Source organism: Misgurnus anguillicaudatus, chromosome 22 (genome assembly GCF_027580225.2).
Source record: "Misgurnus anguillicaudatus chromosome 22, ASM2758022v2, whole genome shotgun sequence".
NCBI classification, from domain to species: Eukaryota; Metazoa; Chordata; class Actinopteri; order Cypriniformes; family Cobitidae; genus Misgurnus; species Misgurnus anguillicaudatus.
The window spans coordinates 35,565,492-35,585,902 of NC_073358.2; the positions used below are offsets into that span (position 1 = coordinate 35,565,492).

At 37.4% G+C, this 20,411-nt stretch overlaps 1 protein-coding gene and 1 long non-coding RNA gene across 3 annotated transcripts in view; one reads left to right on the forward strand and one right to left on the reverse strand.

Annotated features, from left to right (window-relative positions):
- The window catches only part of LOC129437692 (uncharacterized), a 112,183-nt gene that overhangs the window by 76,875 nt on the left and 14,897 nt on the right, over nucleotides 1-20,411 (forward strand). The window lies entirely within an intron of this gene.
- The window catches only part of zmat4a (zinc finger, matrin-type 4a), a 103,345-nt gene that overhangs the window by 8,994 nt on the left and 73,940 nt on the right, over nucleotides 1-20,411 (reverse strand). Inside the window, exon 6 of the mRNA XM_055199207.2 lies at nucleotides 5,762-5,858. Coding sequence (XP_055055182.1) covers nucleotides 5,762-5,858 — 97 coding nt within the window. The remainder of the gene's footprint in view (nucleotides 1-5,761; nucleotides 5,859-20,411) is intronic.

Sequence of the window (20,411 nt, forward strand, 5' to 3'; positions counted from 1 at the left end):
TCAGGTTATTTGCATATGGATGTGTAAACAGCATTAAAAGTGACGTCTGACATTGTTTGTATCTTTAAATCTCTATGTCAAGTAACAGTGATTAAAAAAAATACATATCTTTTCTTGGACTACAACAAACACACGGATTGTAGACAACAGTTTACTTCCTTGGACAAGATCGACATTATCATAGTTCCTCCCTCCTGGACTTGCACAGCCTGTAAGTTAACTCGTGTTAGCATTGCATTGTGAGCGAATCTTTCAAACATGGTAAGGTGCGTCAAAGGTATTCAGGCCAATCACAACATATTAGCTGGCCAATCAGGGTAGAGTTCTCAATGGGCCTGGAAATTACAACCCGACCCGTGGCTTTTAAAGCCCGGAGCCGATGTAACCCGACACATCAACATGAATTATCTGTCCCGACCCGCGGCCCGACGCCACCGACCTCCCGCATTTTACTTATCACGTATAATCATGACCAGCAGACGGGAATTCAAATCAACCTTTAATGTTCACATCTTTTAACAATACAAATAACTGAAACTATAACTATATAACTTTAAATGTATATCATTTGCTTATATTTTTGACCCGAAACCGGCACGAATCTGCAGGTCCCGTCGGGTTTGTCGAACTCTAAATCAGGGACACAGCGTTTTTCAGATCAATGAGTTTTGTAAAAAATCAAAGCATTTCTGAAGCTACAAAAATGTACGGTATGTGGAAAATAATATTTTTTAGCAATAAAATAAGTGCCCTTTAAAAGTCTAATGACTCGTTTCTGTAAAATGTATATAACTGCAGATGACAGCAGATTTTATTCAGTTAATCCACTGAGAAAGAGGAGAAGTGATTTGATTGATTGGTGCTAGTGGGACTGTCACTGAAAATACACCAAACCAAACGAGTACACTGTATTTTGCCTCACTACTCATTACTCAGTTTTTTTAATAAACATATGTTAATACAAATTGCATTTAGCCAAAAACATGGTTGCACTTTTTTGTAATAAAACCACACTGTAAAAAATCTTTGATGCCCTAAATGTTTTTGTTGAATCAATTCAGATTTTCAAGTCATGTCACCATACTATTATTAATCTTGACAATATATGAGTTGCTACAACTTAAAAAAATCAAGCTGACCTTTTTCAACTATATTTTATAAGTTATAACAAATCATCTGTAGTTGCTATCTCTAGTCAAGATACATAATAGTAAGTTGAAATAACACATAAATCTGAGTTGATTCAACAAAAAAATTAAGGCAGCAAAGATTTTTTTAGAGTGCGTGGTTTCTATAAGGTATACTTATAAAAATTATAACAAAATATTTAAATAGAATATACATACATATATTCTATTGAAATATTTTGTTATAATTTTACAAGTATACATTATAAAAAAACATGGTTTTAGTACAGAAAAAGGCGGCTCATGATGCAAGTCTTTGTTTCCTCAGGTGTCAATCACATGTTATCGTATTTTCCAGACTATAAGTCGCACCGGAGTAGAAGTCGCACCAATCAAAAATGCGTCAGTTAGACGAAATAGCATATATAAGTCACAGTGGACTATAATTGGCATTTATTTATGAAATTATTTCACAAAATCCACACAGAAGAACACACATTTCATCTGGAGAGGCAAGTTATTCAACTAAACAATAGCACACAGAACAACAGGCTGAATAGATGTTTGACGTAATTGTAACATTATCAGTTATTTACACAATAAACAATAGCATACAGAACATACCTGGAAGGCTGAAGAGGATAAATTAACCGAACAACCGAGCATCAAGTTCGCGGACTCGTCATTCAACGTCACTGAATCCACTGAATCGCATAAATACTGGAGCATCATATAGTGGACTTTTGCGACTATAGATGGTAATGGTCTCTCTTGCCTCATAAATGTAAAAATTAATTCGTACTGACTTACAAGGCGCTCCTGAGAATAAGACGCAGCACCAGCCAAAATATGAAAAAAAACGCTATTTATAGTCCGGAAAATACGGTATTTATGAGCATTCACGCCTCCTCGCATATGGCCTCTCTAAGCAAAAAGTCTTAAAAATTCTAAATCAATATATTGTTTTATGTGAATGAGTAAGCAGAATGATTTTCACAATATTTTGAAGAAAAAACTCTAGACTACTAGATCCTGTTTCGAAAAGTCTTCTAAAACAAGTTTAGGATTTTGTGGACTTATATCAGTGACTAAAAAAAGTTGCTTTTTCAAAAACTATTCTCTCAAAAATACAAACATGTACATACATGTTGCTCATATAATATTTTAGCCGGTTTCTGCTGAACACAGTTTTATGAGTCTTTTGCCATTATTATGTTTTTAAGCAACCGAAAAAAGCACCAATGTCAGTGAAGGTCAAAACTGCTCAAGAAAGCCAAATCAACATGAGAAGTGTTGGTACTGTATGCAAGAGAAAGTGAAGGTACGCTTCAAAGCTTAAAATATAAAAGTGCCAGTACTGCAAGCACTGGTTTAGCTACTTGCATCGTGTTTTGCTCTTTCACCACTGTTAAAAAGCAGAAGCATCACCCACACGCTCTGTAGTTTGTACTCTAGCTCACGCTCAGCTTCTGTAAACAATAACTCTTCTTTGATTTGACCATCATATCATTTTGACATTGACGAGCGCTTGACTGCTGCTTAAAGCAGACCAGATAGAGATTGGAATTGTATAGTATTTACAGTTAGGCATTTTAGGCAATTATTTCATGCCTTTTATTACACACCACGGGTATCTCAATGGTGGGCATGAGCCTGCGTGAAAAAATGGATGTGTGGTGGTGTGATACCTCCTATGTAAATATTTAAGATAACAATTTAATATATTATTTCAATGCTTTCATTGGCACCATTAAGAGGTAACATTTCAAGGTCAAATACTGCCTCAAAAGATAGCTGCTGTTAAACAGCAAGGCAACTAAAAGCATGTTGAAACAAATACCAATGTTCAGATATCAAGGTGATCCATCACAAATCCGACACACAGCTTGAAAGAGATATTACACTCATCAGCTGGGAATTGCTCTTAGATGAACCTGAGAAGTGAGGAAATTAAAATACTCTAATGGGGAGAGGTGGATAAAACATCAATCAAAGCTAGACCAAATTAAAGATTGTACTCAATTTGGCATAAGCAACATGTTTAGCTTATCGGCTGGCTGAGGGTTTGATTGAAGATGAAGGGAAGAGGCAGGGTTTTGATTTAAGCTGCTGGAGTGTGTCTATCGATCTGGAGACTTATCAGTATCCTTATCATGAGTCGGTCATTTGTTTCACCAACCACCACGATGAATGAGAATTGAATTTCCTCATTGAATTTTGTAACACGCACACACATTCAAAGAAACACTCCTGTAGTGTTTTACATTGATATAGACTGAACCGCTCAGGTCATGACTTAAGATCTAATACCTTTTCATATGGACAAATGTCTTTAGAGCAAGATTAAGAGGCTGAGGGTTAACATTTATATGGTGCAATAACAGAGACATTAAGCAAATCATTAAACAAATCTGTTTAAAAGGATAGAAGAACAAATGTTTAACATTGAATAGATGAGTTTATGATGAAATAAAGACTTTGCTTGTGTACTAAACTGCATGGTACTCTAAATTTGCTATTGTGTACTACTGTATGTTTATTGTTCCCTCTTATGACAAATTGCCTGAGACATTTCCTCATTTGTAAGTCGCTTTGGATGAACACGCCTGTTAAATGAATAAATGTAAAAAATAAAGGAAAGCATGACGGTGAGAACCCCAGAAATGAATCTAAAGTCATTTGGCAGTGTGTTTTAATGTATGTGTATCCGTGGGTCTGATCATATGTATGTGCAGCATGCCAATGTCCAATCCCTGTGCTTGAGGCAACATTTGTTCCCCGCTTCCGTGTTTGGTGTGCAGAACGTGACATTGAGTATATCAGAAGAGAAGGAAACAGACCTATCTAGATTACTAAAGCATGCACAAGACTGATATACGAAGAGCTGTGAGAATGGGTTAGTAAAGCCACTGCATGTTTGGGTGTCCACATGCGTGTGTGTGTCAATCCCTCAAGGTGGTCCGCTTCAAAATACACTTGGGTAAGGATCACCCAAGGACACCCACAAAACATATGGTACTGGTCCACAGAATAGGAAAGACATCCAATACATCCATTGGCAGAAAATCATAAAACGCTTGACATCCGAGTGCTGATGTTTAACTACTGATGAGAAAAGGAGAACGATTGTTAATTGGCTACTGAGAGCTGAACAGACTGATGGTGTGGTCTCAATGCTGGCTCAGATCTCAAATTTGGATGAGCTCCTAATGTTTGCACAGTTTAAGACTGGCATGGCTGTGTAAACAGAAAAATTGGGTTCAGCACAAAAATTATAGAGTAACTGCTTCAAATGCGCTTTAAGCTAAGTTTGAAAAGAGGAAAGGAGGAGGACAGCTCAGAAGAAACAGACTGACTGCCAAGTGATGGACATGAGACCATTATAGATTTAGGCATGTCTCAAATAACACTTATTTCAAGAAAACATGATGTTATAGGTACAACGCTCTATTTATCCAATCCAAATATCAAGAACACTACAAAAATGGGACTTATTTTCACATATCAGGAAATGTGTTGAAGATACTGTTACTGTAAATCACCATTTGTGCAATGTTTTAGGACTGCAATGAATGACTTGTACCCTTTTAATTGACCGTGTCACTTTTTATTCCTAGAAATGGTAATGAAAGGAAACAGTACCATGTGCTATCTTCAGTTTGCAGGGCCAACCTGTCCTACTGGTGATATAGGCCTTGACCAATAAACCGTCAATAGTACTTGTATTACCGTATACTCATGGACACGCTGAGTCAAAAGCACTACGCTTGCAGAGACCTCATTATTTTGCATAAAAATCACAGAAATTGTCAGAACTGCCCAATGGTCCATGACCGCCGCCTGTTTAAGCCTTGCCAATTTATTGGGAAGGAGAATTTTAGAAGTTTTGCGTGCACGCACATCCGAAGCGTGCTCACAGAAAGCTGCATCTCAGAAAGCATGCAATTAATTCTTGTCCACATCTTTGTGCGCTTAAAGGACAAATTTACACAAATTGTCAAAATGTCCACACTGATGAGTATAATGAATGTGAACAGTTGAGAAATAAAATGCAAGTGTAACAGTATATTGGATGATTGATGATGATTCTCTTTTGTAATTTGGATAAGAATTAATCTATACTTAATTTACACACTGAAAACTATGCAGTGTTATTTGATATATATTTACTATTATCCCATTTTTAACCTGTAAACTAGTTAGAGACCAACCAGAAAAAAACAGTGCATTTCATTTGCATATTGTATGTTTTTTATGTTGCTAGTTCTGATTACACATCCGTTCTCTGAGTGAAGATGACTCGAGTCAAAAACGATAATTATGCCTATTTTATTTTATTTACTGTAATTATTACTTTTTGCGGTGCGGCTAGTGAATATTTTGGAAGGGCACGTCCAAATTTGAGCCACTTGCCTGACCAGGCCAGGGGAAAAATATTTGCTTTGAGCCCTGCTTCACAAAGTTTTAATATTAAAATAACATCTGGTTAATCCACAAATGAAAATTTACTGAAAATAATAAATACAGAATTTCAGTGCTACCAGCAGAGCCCATTTTCATGATCTTTGCCCAGGGCCCCACAATCCCACCAGCCGGCCCGTTCATGTTTGGGTGCAGTTAGTGTTGGCACTTACTTGTTTTGGTGCTTGGAGCCCTGCAGGTGTGCATGGTACTGTGCCACTGAATTTAGCGTGACGCTGCAGATGTCACACGTGTAGCAGCGTTTTAGACCTACAGAGAAGAGACACAAACAAAAGCTTGTTTGTTAGCAAGTTGAAATACAAATGCACTATATACAGTATCTATTTACCTACTTATCTGGTATAGATATGTATATTGTACATTTTGTACCAATATGTACCAATATCTTTGAGGCACTAATATGCACTCTTTGGTACCAATATGTACCTCTGATGTACTTATATGAACTCTTGGGGCTCTAGCATACACCCAGAGCAATGCGCGACGCAAGTGTCTTTTGCTAGTTTCAACCCAGCGCAATGATCATTTTCACGTTCAGCGCCACGTTGTTTAAATAGCAAATGCATTTGTGCCCACGGGTGTTCTGGTCTGAAAATGAGATGTGTTGAGGCAACTAAAATAGACTACGCCATTGACCAACAAAAACTTGGTCTAAAGTCTAAAGTCAATGGTGCAATATTCTTTTTGTTATTTAATGAGGGCGTTTGTAATATGCGCCTATAAACGGGACGACAACGCAGGTTTGCTTATCACACACATGGATGCGCAGCAACACAAAAACACTTTTAAATATGAAACTTAAAGGATTAAAATGTAAAAGATTATTATTGAGTCTCTTGGACATAAATGAGGACCGATTATCAGACGTTAGAAGGCATAAAGAGCTGCCTGTTAAGTAAATAAATGCTTTGCTTTAAACAAATGCATCAATTTTTAAATGTTTTTTAAATGCTACCGCACTGATTTATTGTATATAATGACTCTGTTCCTGTGAATATGGTGAGATGAGAAACATTTTTTAAGTAATACTTAAGTAAAAAAAAACATGACGCTGTCCAAGTGATGAAATGGCTCTTTTGCACATTTGTAAATTTTTTATCTCTTGTTTGTTACAAATAAAGTATTTTTAGAGCACAACCCTTTTTTTTGCATATTTGGAAATTATTTTATAAGATTACAATGATTATGTACGATATCAATACATTTACAACAATTAAAAGCCTGCTATTTTTACTTCTATGACTGAAAGAAAACGACTTTTAAAGGTTTTAATCCAAAAAATAACAATTTTAATAAAAATGATTTTTTAACATTAATCTTAAACTGGAGGTCCGTTTCCTTCGCTTAGTTTTTCAGTTTACAAATTTCACTTTCTAAATAGGGAGTAGGCAGGGCGCCAGGCGCAACTGGATTTTAAAGGGGATGAGAGTTAAGACTTTCATTGGTTTATTGCACGTTACGTCCAAAACACACCCATTACTCATTAGGGGAATAGGAACAACCCTTGTAGGCCGTGCATTTGGCACATAAACCATTTTTCCCGGTCGTTAAATAAGCAAAAGTGGAATCAGACACGACTGTTTAGACAATGCGCTTAGGTCGTTAAAATAGGGCCTTTCTGGTGCAAAGGTGTACTTTTTGAAAGGGGAATCGCCCCAATGACAGCTAGGGACCATTATTTTACTTTTTTTTGACAGTGAAATCAAACTTTGATGCTCCTTATATCATAATTAGATTATAAGACTATAGCTAGGACTTCACAGGTAGGGTCACATATTATTATCATGGCATTTACAAGGCAATGTACAGTAAGTACATGAGAAATTAACAGAATAAACTACAGTAACAACAAATTTTGATAATGCACTCATTATAACATTACAAGAATATCCTCAAACTCTGTCCGTCTACCGTCTTTCCACCCTGATAGGCTAAAAACAGAGTGATCAATAAACCCTTATCATGTCATTCCTAAGAATAGAAGCACTAACTGGGGAACGAGATAACACAGGTCTCTCTTTCTCTCGCTCAGCTGTGGCTGACTATGGGTCACTGCCTGGCTGTGTTACGCAGTTCTGCCTGATCAACTCTCCTGATTACCCAACCCTGAGGGAACGTGTGCGCAGAGAATCAATTAAAGAGACATACATATAGAAATGTCAAGTCTTTATTTATTCAGGTTGATCAGATCTTTGAAACTACAATGGAAGGCCTCTCCATGAAATCAGATCTGTTTGAACAGGGGGATTTTAAGAGGAGGAGGAGGAGGCTCCTGTTCTGGTGTGTGTACTGTATGTGTCAAGTGACATTTTAAATATTTGAAAAGACCATGTGGCTTATAATGCAGATTGGGACACTGATGTTGTGCAGCTATGCTGCTATAAAAAGAGTGAAATTTAAATGAAACAAAACAACACTATAGTCTGTTGACTTTAAAAGCCGTAAAGTTCGTGACTAATGACATGATGCCGCAACACCCTGGATATCAGGCCTGTTTACGCAGGCACCCCCTGTTATGGATTAAGTGTCGCGTGTAATTGCTGTCATGTTTCACTAATAATATAGCAGGCTGAAAAATGGCCCTTGCAATCTCCTCTCCAAATTAAGTTAAGCCCATAAACAATGTTTGGAGAAGAAGGGCATGAAGAAACAAATGACTTACTGTTGATTCATCATTATGTCTAATTTTACTCATTCTCATACATCTTGAGTGTGCTGTCTGTGGTGATATGCTCTTATGTTGCTTTACAGCAGTCGGTAATAAACTGACACTGCCAAGCAGGGAACAAAATCCTCTGTGTATCTGTCTCTGTTATATCCAAGAGACGGATTATGTTTGCCACTGGGTAGAAAGCAAAAGTTTTAAAAAGTTGCTAATCATATCAGCAACGCTAAAACTGAAAACCACAGCAAACAATATATTTTCTCCTATAAACAGGACCATAAACAAAATATGTGACCTTCTGTGAAATACTAATTATGATTGTGCATAATATTTCGATAAATGCACACTTAAAGTCACCATGAAACGGAAGTGCCGATTGCTTTATTTCCCGTATATCAGAGTGAAACGGCTTCTAAAATGAAATAAGACAGGGCTCGATTTTAATTTAATGTCCATCTGATTGGAAAGTTTAAAGTTGGAGTTGCTAATTTTTATGGTGGTAACTGTGTTATAAGCAGAATAATTAACTCAGGTCCTGTGAATTTTTGGAAAATAATCCACATCCGCAGTGTAATGGCACAACGCAAACCACCTTGGGTGTGCAATATTTTTGAATAATTCACAGGAATAATTGTCAATTATTCCTTAAATACAACACAGCTATTGGCCAATCAGAATCAAGGACCAGAACTAACCATTAAAAAATAGCTGGGATTTCATGAGCAAGGTCAAATTTTGTGGACTATACGTACAATGGACTTTACTAAGGGTGTTTTCACATCTGTAGTTCGGTTCATTTGGTCCGGACCAAAAGCAAAACACAATGAAACATTGTAGCTTTTTTAGCAGTTTTGGTTCCTTTTCACACCACACTGATCTCTCTGGTCCGCAGCAGGTCCAAACCAAAATTCAGTCACGTAATAACATCAACATCACTCATTGGCCACATGTATTTGAACATATTTCCTAAACTACTTCTGGATTGGTCAGAATCAACGTGCGGGAAATTCCAACAGAACCCCTGGAAGTAAACAAAAAGGAGCAAAAAACAGCACAGACAACTGCGCGCTGTTATTATGTCCATGGTTCTTATACATAGTTTGTATACAGCATTTTAATGCACTGCAAATGGCGAAGCCACCTAATTTTTTGAGGCTCTGCACCTCCTCCAGGTATGTCCACGATCTGCCATTGTGCTAATATTGCTAATAGAAAATGTCAACAAACACTTCGTTATCCCATAATGAACCGCGCAGCTGACTACGGCAGCTGGTTTAGTCCAAAAATACTTTTGAAGTTAGGTTGGTTCGATTTCGGATCGTGTTCTCACCACAAACGAACATAGAGGTCTCGGTCCGCTTGTTTGGTCCGCTTCTGGTGCGCACCAGAGTTCGATTACTGCATTCTCACCTGCCCAAATGAACCGCACCAAATGAGCAATCAAACTCTGGTACAACTTAACTGAACAAAATAAGGCAGGGGTGAAAGCACCCAAAGTTACACTTCACACAAAAATGCCTTTTAATGTTGTTCCAAACTGGTTGGAGTTTGTTAAAAAGAAAATTTTTAAATGTTCACCATATTCTCTTCCATACATAAAAGTGGATAGGGACTGGGAGCTTTAAAGCCCCATAAAGGACAAAAAGCACCACAAACGTGAAATAAAAGTAGTCCGGATGGCATGCTCTATATTCTCTATATTTTTATTTAGTCTTTGCAAGCAATTCGATAGCTGAACTCACTGTAAATCCAATCTTAAATCTTCTTTGACATCTTTTGCCACCATTTTCTTTTTATAGCATGGAAAGAGCAGATCTATGAACACCCTTTGTATTCCACAAAACAAGATAAAGTAAAACGATTGTGAAAAATACAAACATAATTTTAAGGGTGAACTGTTTCATTAACACACATATGATGTTTTAATGCTTTGTCCTGTTCTGTTGATTCTCAGGTTGATAATTTTTTATCACAGTCAGTGTATTTGATCTGTGGGAGAGTCTTCACCCACCCCTTCTTCACACACACTCTTGGGTACTGACATTATAAGGGCACGTGGCAAAGGAACAGAGGCGTGAGGCGACTTCTAGCTGGCCTTCTGACAGACTGCCTCTCAAACGCTTTTGAAAAGGTGAAATAATGCAGCACTGCCGGAGTATCTATCAACGTTAGCGATCCGTTCCGCCTGTCGAGTTGCCTAAGGTACGCATGAAAAATGAAGGGCCAACCAGTGTGCAGCTCCTATGAAGTCTCTCTAAGATTTATTACCGTTAACGCAGAACATCCTCTGAACAGGAATAGAGGAACCACAAGTGGAATAAATGAACAGAGATCAAGTGTTGCCTTTTTGCTATCTATCTTGCAAATGCCATTCTGTGACTGAAAAGATATATCTTACTTTTGGTAAGTGTAGAGCACAATGTGTCCTCTTTCATTGTTCTACAACACAAATGCATTCGAAGACCCTCTTAAATAGAAAGAAAAACATTTTTTGTACAAACCATATTTCATTTTTAATCATATTGTTGGCAGTATTATTCAGAATATAAATGCTAAACAGATGAATGGCTAACCACCCTGGAAAACACCTTGCAGAACTTCTGGGGCACAATAAAGTTTAATGATGCCTTCAAGGATATTATCACCTCGGGCTTCTGGTCTTATCAGGGATCATAACACATGATTTTCCTTATTTAGATTCCCATCTGTCTATCGAACTAAAACTAGTTGCAATAATAGTTAGACTATTAGTTACTATCCATTACACTTGAGGAGTCAGTTATATTTCCTATTAATAATTCTATAATAGTACAATACAATAAACCCACAATGAGTCCGAATTTTTAAACAGACACCCATGTATCATTTTCATTTATGCATTTTATAGGATGCTTTATCCAAAGCACAATTTAATGCAACATAATCCTACTATTTTCACTCTGCCCAAAATAAGATTTGATAATGATCAACATGGATTAAAAAAGTATAATTCATGATTATTATAATGACCATTTTTGCTTTAAGGGATATAATTTAAAATAAAACAAATCAATCAGCATTTTAAACTGTAATCTTTTAAAAGAGACATATTATGAAAATCTGACTTTTCCATGTTTAAGTGCTATAATTGGGTCTCCAGTGATTTTATCAACCTAGAAAATATTAAAAAGAAGAACCCAGTAACTTTACAGTAAGTTTTGGTAAACCATTTTCTGCAAGCATGTAAAAATAGGTCATTGAAATTTGGCTCCCCCTGTGATGTCAAAAGGGGATCTTATTATAATAATACCGCCCCTTAATCTGTACTATCCAATCACCGGCACTGCATTTAGTGCAGAGAGAGAGAGAGAATAATTGACAGCACAATTGTGTTTCAATAAAAAAAAAACACCATCATGCCGATCAGTGTTTGCATTTCATCAACTCATTTGCATTTTAAAAGGACACACCCAAAACGGGCACATTTTCACACATTTTCAATTTTTACATGTTCTAATAAATTATCTATATGGTATTTTGAGCTAAAACTTCACATACAATCTCTGGGGACACTAACGATTTATTTTATATCTTAAAAAAGATTTGTGAAATGTCCCCTTTAAAGATTTAGGATAAAAAATCTCTAAATAAAATGAGCAAAAAACCAAGAAGTGCTACAATTCATGAACCACAGGAGCACAGATCTGAAATCCACATGATCTCTCTGATGCAGGTACACAGCTTCTTTTTTTCCTGTGAGTTGACCATTTATGAACTTTAAGGCTGTGCAGGTTCATCTATTTTTACCTCCATGTATTTGCCTGCCTGGTAGCTACAAACTTCACTTTGACTCTCTCAGTGATCCAGAAAACCCAAGCATATGTTTGTATGGGGTGATGAGTATATTAGGATTCTTTCTGAGGCACTCCAACTACATCATTGTACAAGGGGAATGATTCATGCTCTGAGCGTGAGGGCTAGGGTCAGCTTCATAACAACCTGTTATGACGGCCACATTAAAAACAATTAGGTGTCTGAATGGCTTAAATTGCATTGTACTGTATATAAACAACTGTTCTGCCTCGAAGCTCCTTGTGATTACACCAATCTGTCATCGGTTATGCTATGTTGGTTCAAACATGAGCAAAATGATGGTAAACAACAACAAATGAGAATAATATGCCCATATTCGTGCAGCGACTAGCAGATGGCACCTAAGTGGCGGGTAATTCAGCAAACGTTGATCCACTTTTGCTCCAGACGAAACACATCAAGCATATCAAATTAAAAAAGCCCATGGCTAGTGCATGTATTAGCAGTGCAAATATAATACAACACAATCCATTTACCATCTTACCTGATTGAAAACGGACAATTAAAGCACATTAATGTTCCTGTTTACACCTGGTATTAAGATGCGTTTCAGACCAATAGAGGAAATTGGTTCACACAACTTCCACACGCTCGCAAAATGAAAACATGAAATATGGGAAGAGCAGTCGCTTTTGTTTAAGCAGTGATAGCCGCAAGATCATGCTGAACACTGTGGGTTTGTGCAAGAAGCCAAGAAGATGGCAAAACACTGTGCTCAGTACCTGCTCAGGAAGAACTGTAAGGAATGGTGAACACTGCATACGGACCTAGTCGATTCAAACCGCACAATTATTAAAGCAAAAAACAACATGTATTAACACAACTTTCACAAAGAAAAATCACTACAGCCTTCTTACGACGGCCTGACATCAAAATCCAATATTGGACTGATGTCGAAACCCAACGTTGGACTGACAAAAAACCCCTTGTCGAACTGATGTCAAAACCCATTGTCATAATGACATCAAAACACAAGGTCGGACTGACGTCAAATCCGAACATCGAACTGACTTCAAAACCCATTTTCAAACGCAACATCGGACTGACTTCAAAACCCAATGTCGGCCTGACGTCGAAACCCAACGTCAGAACCCAACGTCATAATGACCTAACATCAGCCTGATGTTGAAACCCAACCTCAGAACCCAATGTCGAACTGCGTTTTGACGTAAATCCAACCTAAATATAACGTTGGGTTTTGACCAAAATCCAACTTAAATCCAACGTTGGGTTTTGACCTAAATCTAACCTAAATCCAACGTTGGGTTTTGACCAAAATCCAACTTAAATCCAACGTTGGGTTTTGACCTAAATCCAACCTAAATCCAACAATTCTACAAACAGAACCAGTATTCTACAAACAATAAAAAAGGTATGGAAAACTGTAGATATGAATTGTGTAGATATGGCTTAAACAGTCTACACATTTGTTAATGTTCTAATGTGTCATATGTCCTTGTTTGTGCTAAAGATCAAGTTCTGTGTCCAACACACTTGGATGAGACGTGCCCGACCCCTGACTTTGTATACCCTACATTAAGTTGTAAGTTTTTGACTGCTTTGCTTAATACTACTTAATCCAATGTTGGGTTTTGACCTAAATCCAACCTAAATCCAATGTTGGGTTTTGACCTAAATCCAACCTAAATCCAACGTTGGGTTTTGACTTAAATCCAACCTAAATCCAACGTTGGGTTTTGACGTAAATCCAACGTCAATCCAACGTTGGGTTTTGACGTAAATCCAACCTAAATCCAACGTTGGGTTTTGACCAAAATCCAACGTAAATCTAACCTAAATCCAACCTAAATCCAACGTAAATCCAATGTCAATCCGTAAACCTAAACCTTAATCCAACGCTGGGTTTTGACCAAAATCCAACTTAAATCCAATGTTGGGTTTTGACGTAAATCCAACCTAAATCCAATGTAAATCCAATGTCAATCCGTAAATCCAACCTAAATCCACCGTAGGGTTTTGACCAAAATCCAACTTAAATCCAATGTTGGGTTTTGACATAAATCCAACCTAAATCCAACGTAAATCCAATGTCAATCCGTAAATCCAACCTAAATCCACCGTAGGGTTTTGACCAAAATCCAACTTAAATCCAATGTTGGGTTTTGACCTAAATCCAACCTAAATCCAACCTAAATCCAATGTTGGGTTTTGACCTAAATCCAACCTAAATCCAATGTTGGGTTTTGACCTAAATCCAACCTAAATCCAACCTAAATCCAATGTTGGGTTTTGACCTAAATCCAACCTAAATCCAACGTTGGGTTTTGACGTAAATCCAACCTAAATCCAACGTTGGGTTTTGACGTAAATCCAACCTAAATCCAACGTTGGGTTTTGACCAAAATTAAACTTAAATCCAATGTTGGGTTTTGACGTAAATCCAACCTAAATCCAACGTAAATCCAATGTCAATCCGTAAATCCAACCTAAATCCACCGTAGGGTTTTGATCAAAATCCAACTTAAATCCAATGTTGGGTTTTGACCTAAATCCAATGTTGGGTTTTGACCTAAATCCAACCTAAATCCAACGTTGGGTTTTGACGTAAATCCAACCTAAATCCAACGTTGGGTTTTGACGTAAATCCAACCTAAATCCAACGTTGGGTTTTGACCAAAATCCAACTTAAATCCAATGTTGGGTTTTGACGTAAATCCAACCTAAATACAACGTTGGGTTTTGACCTAAATCCAATGTTGGGTTTTGACCTAAATCCAACCTAAATCCAATGTTGGGTTTTGACGTAAATCCAACCTAAATCCAACGTTGGGTTTTGACGTAAATCCAACCTAAATCCAATGTTGGGTTTTGACCTAAATCCAACCTAAATCCAACGTTGGGTTTTGACGTAAATCCAACCTAAATCCAACGTTGGGTTTTGACGTAAATCCAACGTAAATCCAACCTAAATCCAACGTTGGGTTTTTACCAAAATCCAACTTAAATCCAATGTTGGGTTTTGACGTAAATCCAACCTAAATCCAACCTAAATACAACGTTGGGTTTTGACGTAAATCCAACATCAATCCAACATTGGGTTTTGACCTAAATCCAACCTAAATCCAATGTTGGGTTTTGACGTAAATCCAACCTAAATCCAATGTCAATCCGTAAATCCAACCTAAATCCACCGTTGGTTTTTGACCAAAATCCAACTTAAATCCAATGTTGGGTTTTGACCTAAATCCAACCTAAATCCAACGTTGGGTTTTGACGTAAATCCAACCTAAATCCAACGTTGGGTTTTGACGTAAATCCAACCTAAATCGAACCTAAATCCAATGTTGGGTTTTGACCTAAATCCAACCTAAATCCAAAGTTGGGTTGTGACCTAAATCCAACCTAAATCCAATGTTGGGTTTTGACCTTAATTCAACCTAAATCCAACGTTGGGTTTTGAAGTAAATCCAACCTAAATCGAACCTAAATCCAATGTTGGGTTTTGACCTAAATCCAACCTAAATCCAAAGATGGGTTTTGACCTAAATCCAACCTAAATTATAATCACAAAGTGCCCCGTGTGATTGCAAAGCCACACTGCATTTTAGTCATTATTTCAACCTGTTTTATTATTGAATGTACGCATATAAATGTAAAACAGATACATATCCGGTCACCATTTAGGTCTGAGTTGGATGTAATTTCAAAAACTGTGCTTCCAAAGATTATATTAAGAAATATAGTGATAAATCTTGGGATATTACAAAATCCCGCGATAGGACAGATTATCTCGCGAGATAGTGGTCACGCCACGCGTTCTTCCGGAAGTTCACTTTCAAACACGAGGAGCGATTACGAGGGAGTTTTGTCTATATATTATGCAAAATCTACCGGCGGGTGAGTACATTGTGTATTATTTGATTAACGTTTTACTTGTTTGACACAAAGGCTCCGAAATAAACGTTGCCAGAATTGTCCACACTGAGTATGGCAAAAATTTGCTAGAAGGCTAAAAGCTAACGTACTTTGAACTTATACATGGTATAAAGTATGTTTAAGGATACAGTCAAAGTTATTACTGTAACTTATTAATGTAGCCTCTTGAAAGTCTCTTTCAGAAAGTAAATTATCTGAAAAATAAAAGTTATTTGTCATTAATGGAATTACAATGATTTGATTGCCTAAACATTGCACATGCAAAATATTAAATACTGTTTTGCATTAAAAGTTCAGCATAAGTATTTGTTTGATTAACTTCCTTTGTTTTTGTTTTGTACAAAGGAAAAGCAGAACCTCATCCAAATAAAAATAAACAAGCTGTTAAAGGCACTGTGTCCTACACAGACCCTCCAAAATATAACCACCCAAAACCCAAGTCAGGTAAATGCCTCAGTTTGAAAATACATTAACAAATTGGAGTTGTTATTGTGGAATTAATATAATTAATTACATTTTCGTTTTATTTACAGTTGAAGGTCAACACAAACCAAATAAATATGCGCATTCTACAAACAATAAAAAAGGTATGGAAAACTGTAGATATGAATTGTGTAGATATGGCTTAAACAGTCTTCACATTTGTTAATGTTTTAATGTGTCATATGTCCTTGTTTTTGCTAAAGATCAAGTTTTGTGTCCAACACACTTGGATGAGATGTGCCCGACCCTTGACTTTGTCTACCCTACATTAAGTTGTAAGTTTTTGACTGCTTTGCTTAATCCAACCTAAATCCAATGTTGGGTTTTGACCTAAATCCAACCTAAATCCAACGTTGGGTTTTGACCTAAATCCAACCTAAATCCAACGTTGGGTTTTGACCAAAATCCAACCTAAATCCAACGTTGGGTTTTGACCTAAATCCAACCTAAATCCAACGTTGGGTTGTGACCTAAATCCAACCTAAGTTCAACGTTGGGTTTTGACCTAAATCCAACCTAAATCCAGCGTTGGGTTTTGACCTAAATCTAACATTGGGTTTTGACGTAAATCCAACCTAAATCCAATGTTGGGGTTTGACCTAAATCTTACATTGGGTTTTGACGTAAATCCAACCTAAATCCAACGTTGGGTTTTGCCCTAAATCCAACCTAAATCCAACGTTGGGTTGTGACCTAAATCCAACCTAAGTTCAACGTTGGGTTTTGACCTAAATCCAACCTAAATCCAACGTTGGGTTTTGACCTAAATCCAACATTGGTTTTTGACGTAAATCCAACCTAAATCCAATGTTGGGTTTTGATGTAAATCCAACCTAAATCAAATGTTGGGTTTTGACGTAAATCCAACGTCAATCCAACGTTGGGTTTTGACCTAAATCCAACCTAAATCCAACGTTGGGTTTTGACGTAAATCCAACCTAAATCCAACCTAAATCCAATGTTGGGTTTTGACCTAAATCCAACCTAAATCCAACGTTGGGTTTTGACCTAAATCCAACCTAAATCCAACATTGGGTTTTGACCTAAATCCAACCTAAATCTAACGTTGGGTTTTGACGTAAATCCAACATAAATCCAACAATGGGTTTTAACCTAAATCCAACGTAAATCCAACGTTGGGTTTTGACCTAAATCCAACTCAGAGAAAAGAGCAGAATTTCTAGCACAAAATACCCTATAGATAATTTATTATAGCATATGTTAAAATTGACACTTTGTAGGTGTGAGCAAAAATGTGCTGTTTTTGGATGCATCCTTTTAAATGCAAATGAGCTAATCTCTGCACTAAATGGCAGTGCTGTGGTTGGATAGTGCAGATTAAGGGGCGGTATTATTCTCTTCTGACATCACAAGGGGAGCCAAATTTGAATTAGCTATTTTTTTCACATGCTTGCAGAAAATGGTTTACCAAAACTAAGTTACTGGGTTGATCTTTTTCACATTTTATAGGTTGATAGAAGCACTGGGACCTTATAACATGGAAAAAGTCAGATTTTCATCACATGTCCCCTTTAATATCTTTGCGCAATTTCTGTATATTAAAGCTGTGAAGTACTGCATTGTCAGCATGTCCCATTAAATGAGTACACAGAGTACATTGAATAAATAAATGAAGTCCTTTGGAATTTAAATATTGGAAAAGTGCAAATGCTGTCAACAAGAATGCCAGGACATGATAGCCGCATCAGTGTAGGACAGATTGCTTTCATGGATGAAAACAGGACACTTTGCATAATTCCACAGGAATGCATTGTGATGAGGGGCTTAAATCACAAGGGCTTCCCGTCTAATGGAGTGCTGCAAAAGAGGAAAGTAATCTACATTTGCTACCTCGACTTCTAAATGACTGTAGATTGGCCCTCTAATGAGCAGCGTTTTTGTGTGCTATGCAGCAGTAAGTGTTAAGAAAAATGGATTGGTTGAACAAGAAAGCCAAAATTGCAACTAGCAACTATATGTTCACCGTAGAAAAACATAAAAAGTAAAAATAGGACAGAGTTTAGGTGCATATTACTACAAAGCATAAATACTGTACTGTTGTTTAGTCTTAGAACAGGGGAACATCTCTGTGCACATAAAGAAGAAACAGAATCCATCAGAACAACAAAATGGGGTCAGCTGGGTCCTCAAAGGCTGCAGAGAATGAAATGACAGGAAATGAAATTTCACATTGTGTCCTAACTAGACGCGACATGATTCCAGCGATAGGCAATCTGTCTGTCCATACTGAAAAGGAAAAAGGGGCGTAGCGTGATCCAAACAATCACCAAACACAGCCAACCGGAACAGTTTTGCTCTGTTTGAGATTTGTTCTGTTTTTTTGCACATTCGCTTTCTCATACTAAAAGTGCTTTACTGGCTTGCAATCATAGGGGAACCACTTTATGTGCAATGTAGCACCTACAGCATGTAGAACCATATGGTGCTATAGTCGTGCTGTAGCGACAGTTACGGTTCTACATACAGTAGGTGCTATACATCATTACAGGGCATTTTTACACTGAGCTTGTCCAATGTTTCCTTCAGATTGTCCCTGAATCAGTACCCTGGTGAGCTCCCGGATTCGCATGACAGCTTTCACATTACAAGTTTTTCATTCGAGCTGTGCCCAGTAACGCACTAAACTGCCAGTGAGAAAATGGCCTTAATGCGGTTCCCCTATGATTACGAGCAAGTGAATCACTTTTAGTGCTATTTAGCATCATTTAGAGTGTATAGCGACAAAATTCATTGTCTGGTCAGATAGAAATAGCACGATAAAGGTGCATTATGTAACTTTGAGAAGGATCTCTTGACCAAAATGCAATATAATATACATAACTATAATATCAGTGGTGTTTAAAGACCTTACATAATGACCTGTATTGCTTTTATTACCTTAGAATGAGCCATCTTTATCTACACACACTGCTGGTCCCCTTACATGGAAGTCGGCGTCATGTTTCTACAATAGCCCTAAATGGAGAAACGTTTCAACAGAAACGCATTTCGCCCCAACATTGTCTCAGACTACTATTTGTTGGTCCTGTTGCGGCTACCATATACGTTCTGAAATTGAGGGATGAACTGTTTCCAATTCGCAAATTCAGATGCCGCTTAAAGTTACACATGCCATATTTTAAGCTACAATACAGCGTGTTATTTCCGAGGGGCAACCTTCCGATCTCTTCCGAGTGATGTAAACTCATTGACTGTAGAAAAGATGGATGACACAACGTAGCCTCAATTCATTGTAATGAATTATAGCCAAAAATGTACGACCATGGTCACCGACATGTTACGTAAAAACGGCAGTTTGGAGCCAAGTCATGCGCAGAAGGAATCGTCCGTGGAGCCAGAGGCGGAGCCGCGGTATCAAACTTCCGCCCAAACGTTGGCGCAACCAATTCAACTACGGCAATCATGACGACATGCCCCCTTTTTATAGCATCAAATTACAAGCTAAAATGAAACTTATCACAAAAATGAAAACTTGAACATATACCAGCGTGATAACAACTACTTGAAAGGACAAAAAACATTTTTCGGAAATTTTTATTGGAAGTGTAAATTATTTAGAGCAGAGTCCCATTCGTTTGAATGAAAAGAGGGCGGAGTTTATAACTTGTACTGCAGCCAGCCACCAGGGGGCGATCAAAGAGCCAGCGGCTTCACTTTTCAAGACAAAGACACCCCCGTTTAAACTGTGATTCATGGACTGGCCGCTTGAGGCTGGCTACAAAAGTAAATTTCCATAGATCTCCATGTTAAAATGCCCAAATTTACAGTAGAAAATATGTTTACAGCCTTTTTTTGTAACTCATTCATTTAAATTATATTAAGCCTTAACGTTCTGCATAATTAAGGTGACGGCTGAATAGCCACTGCTGTCACTAGAGTCCAGC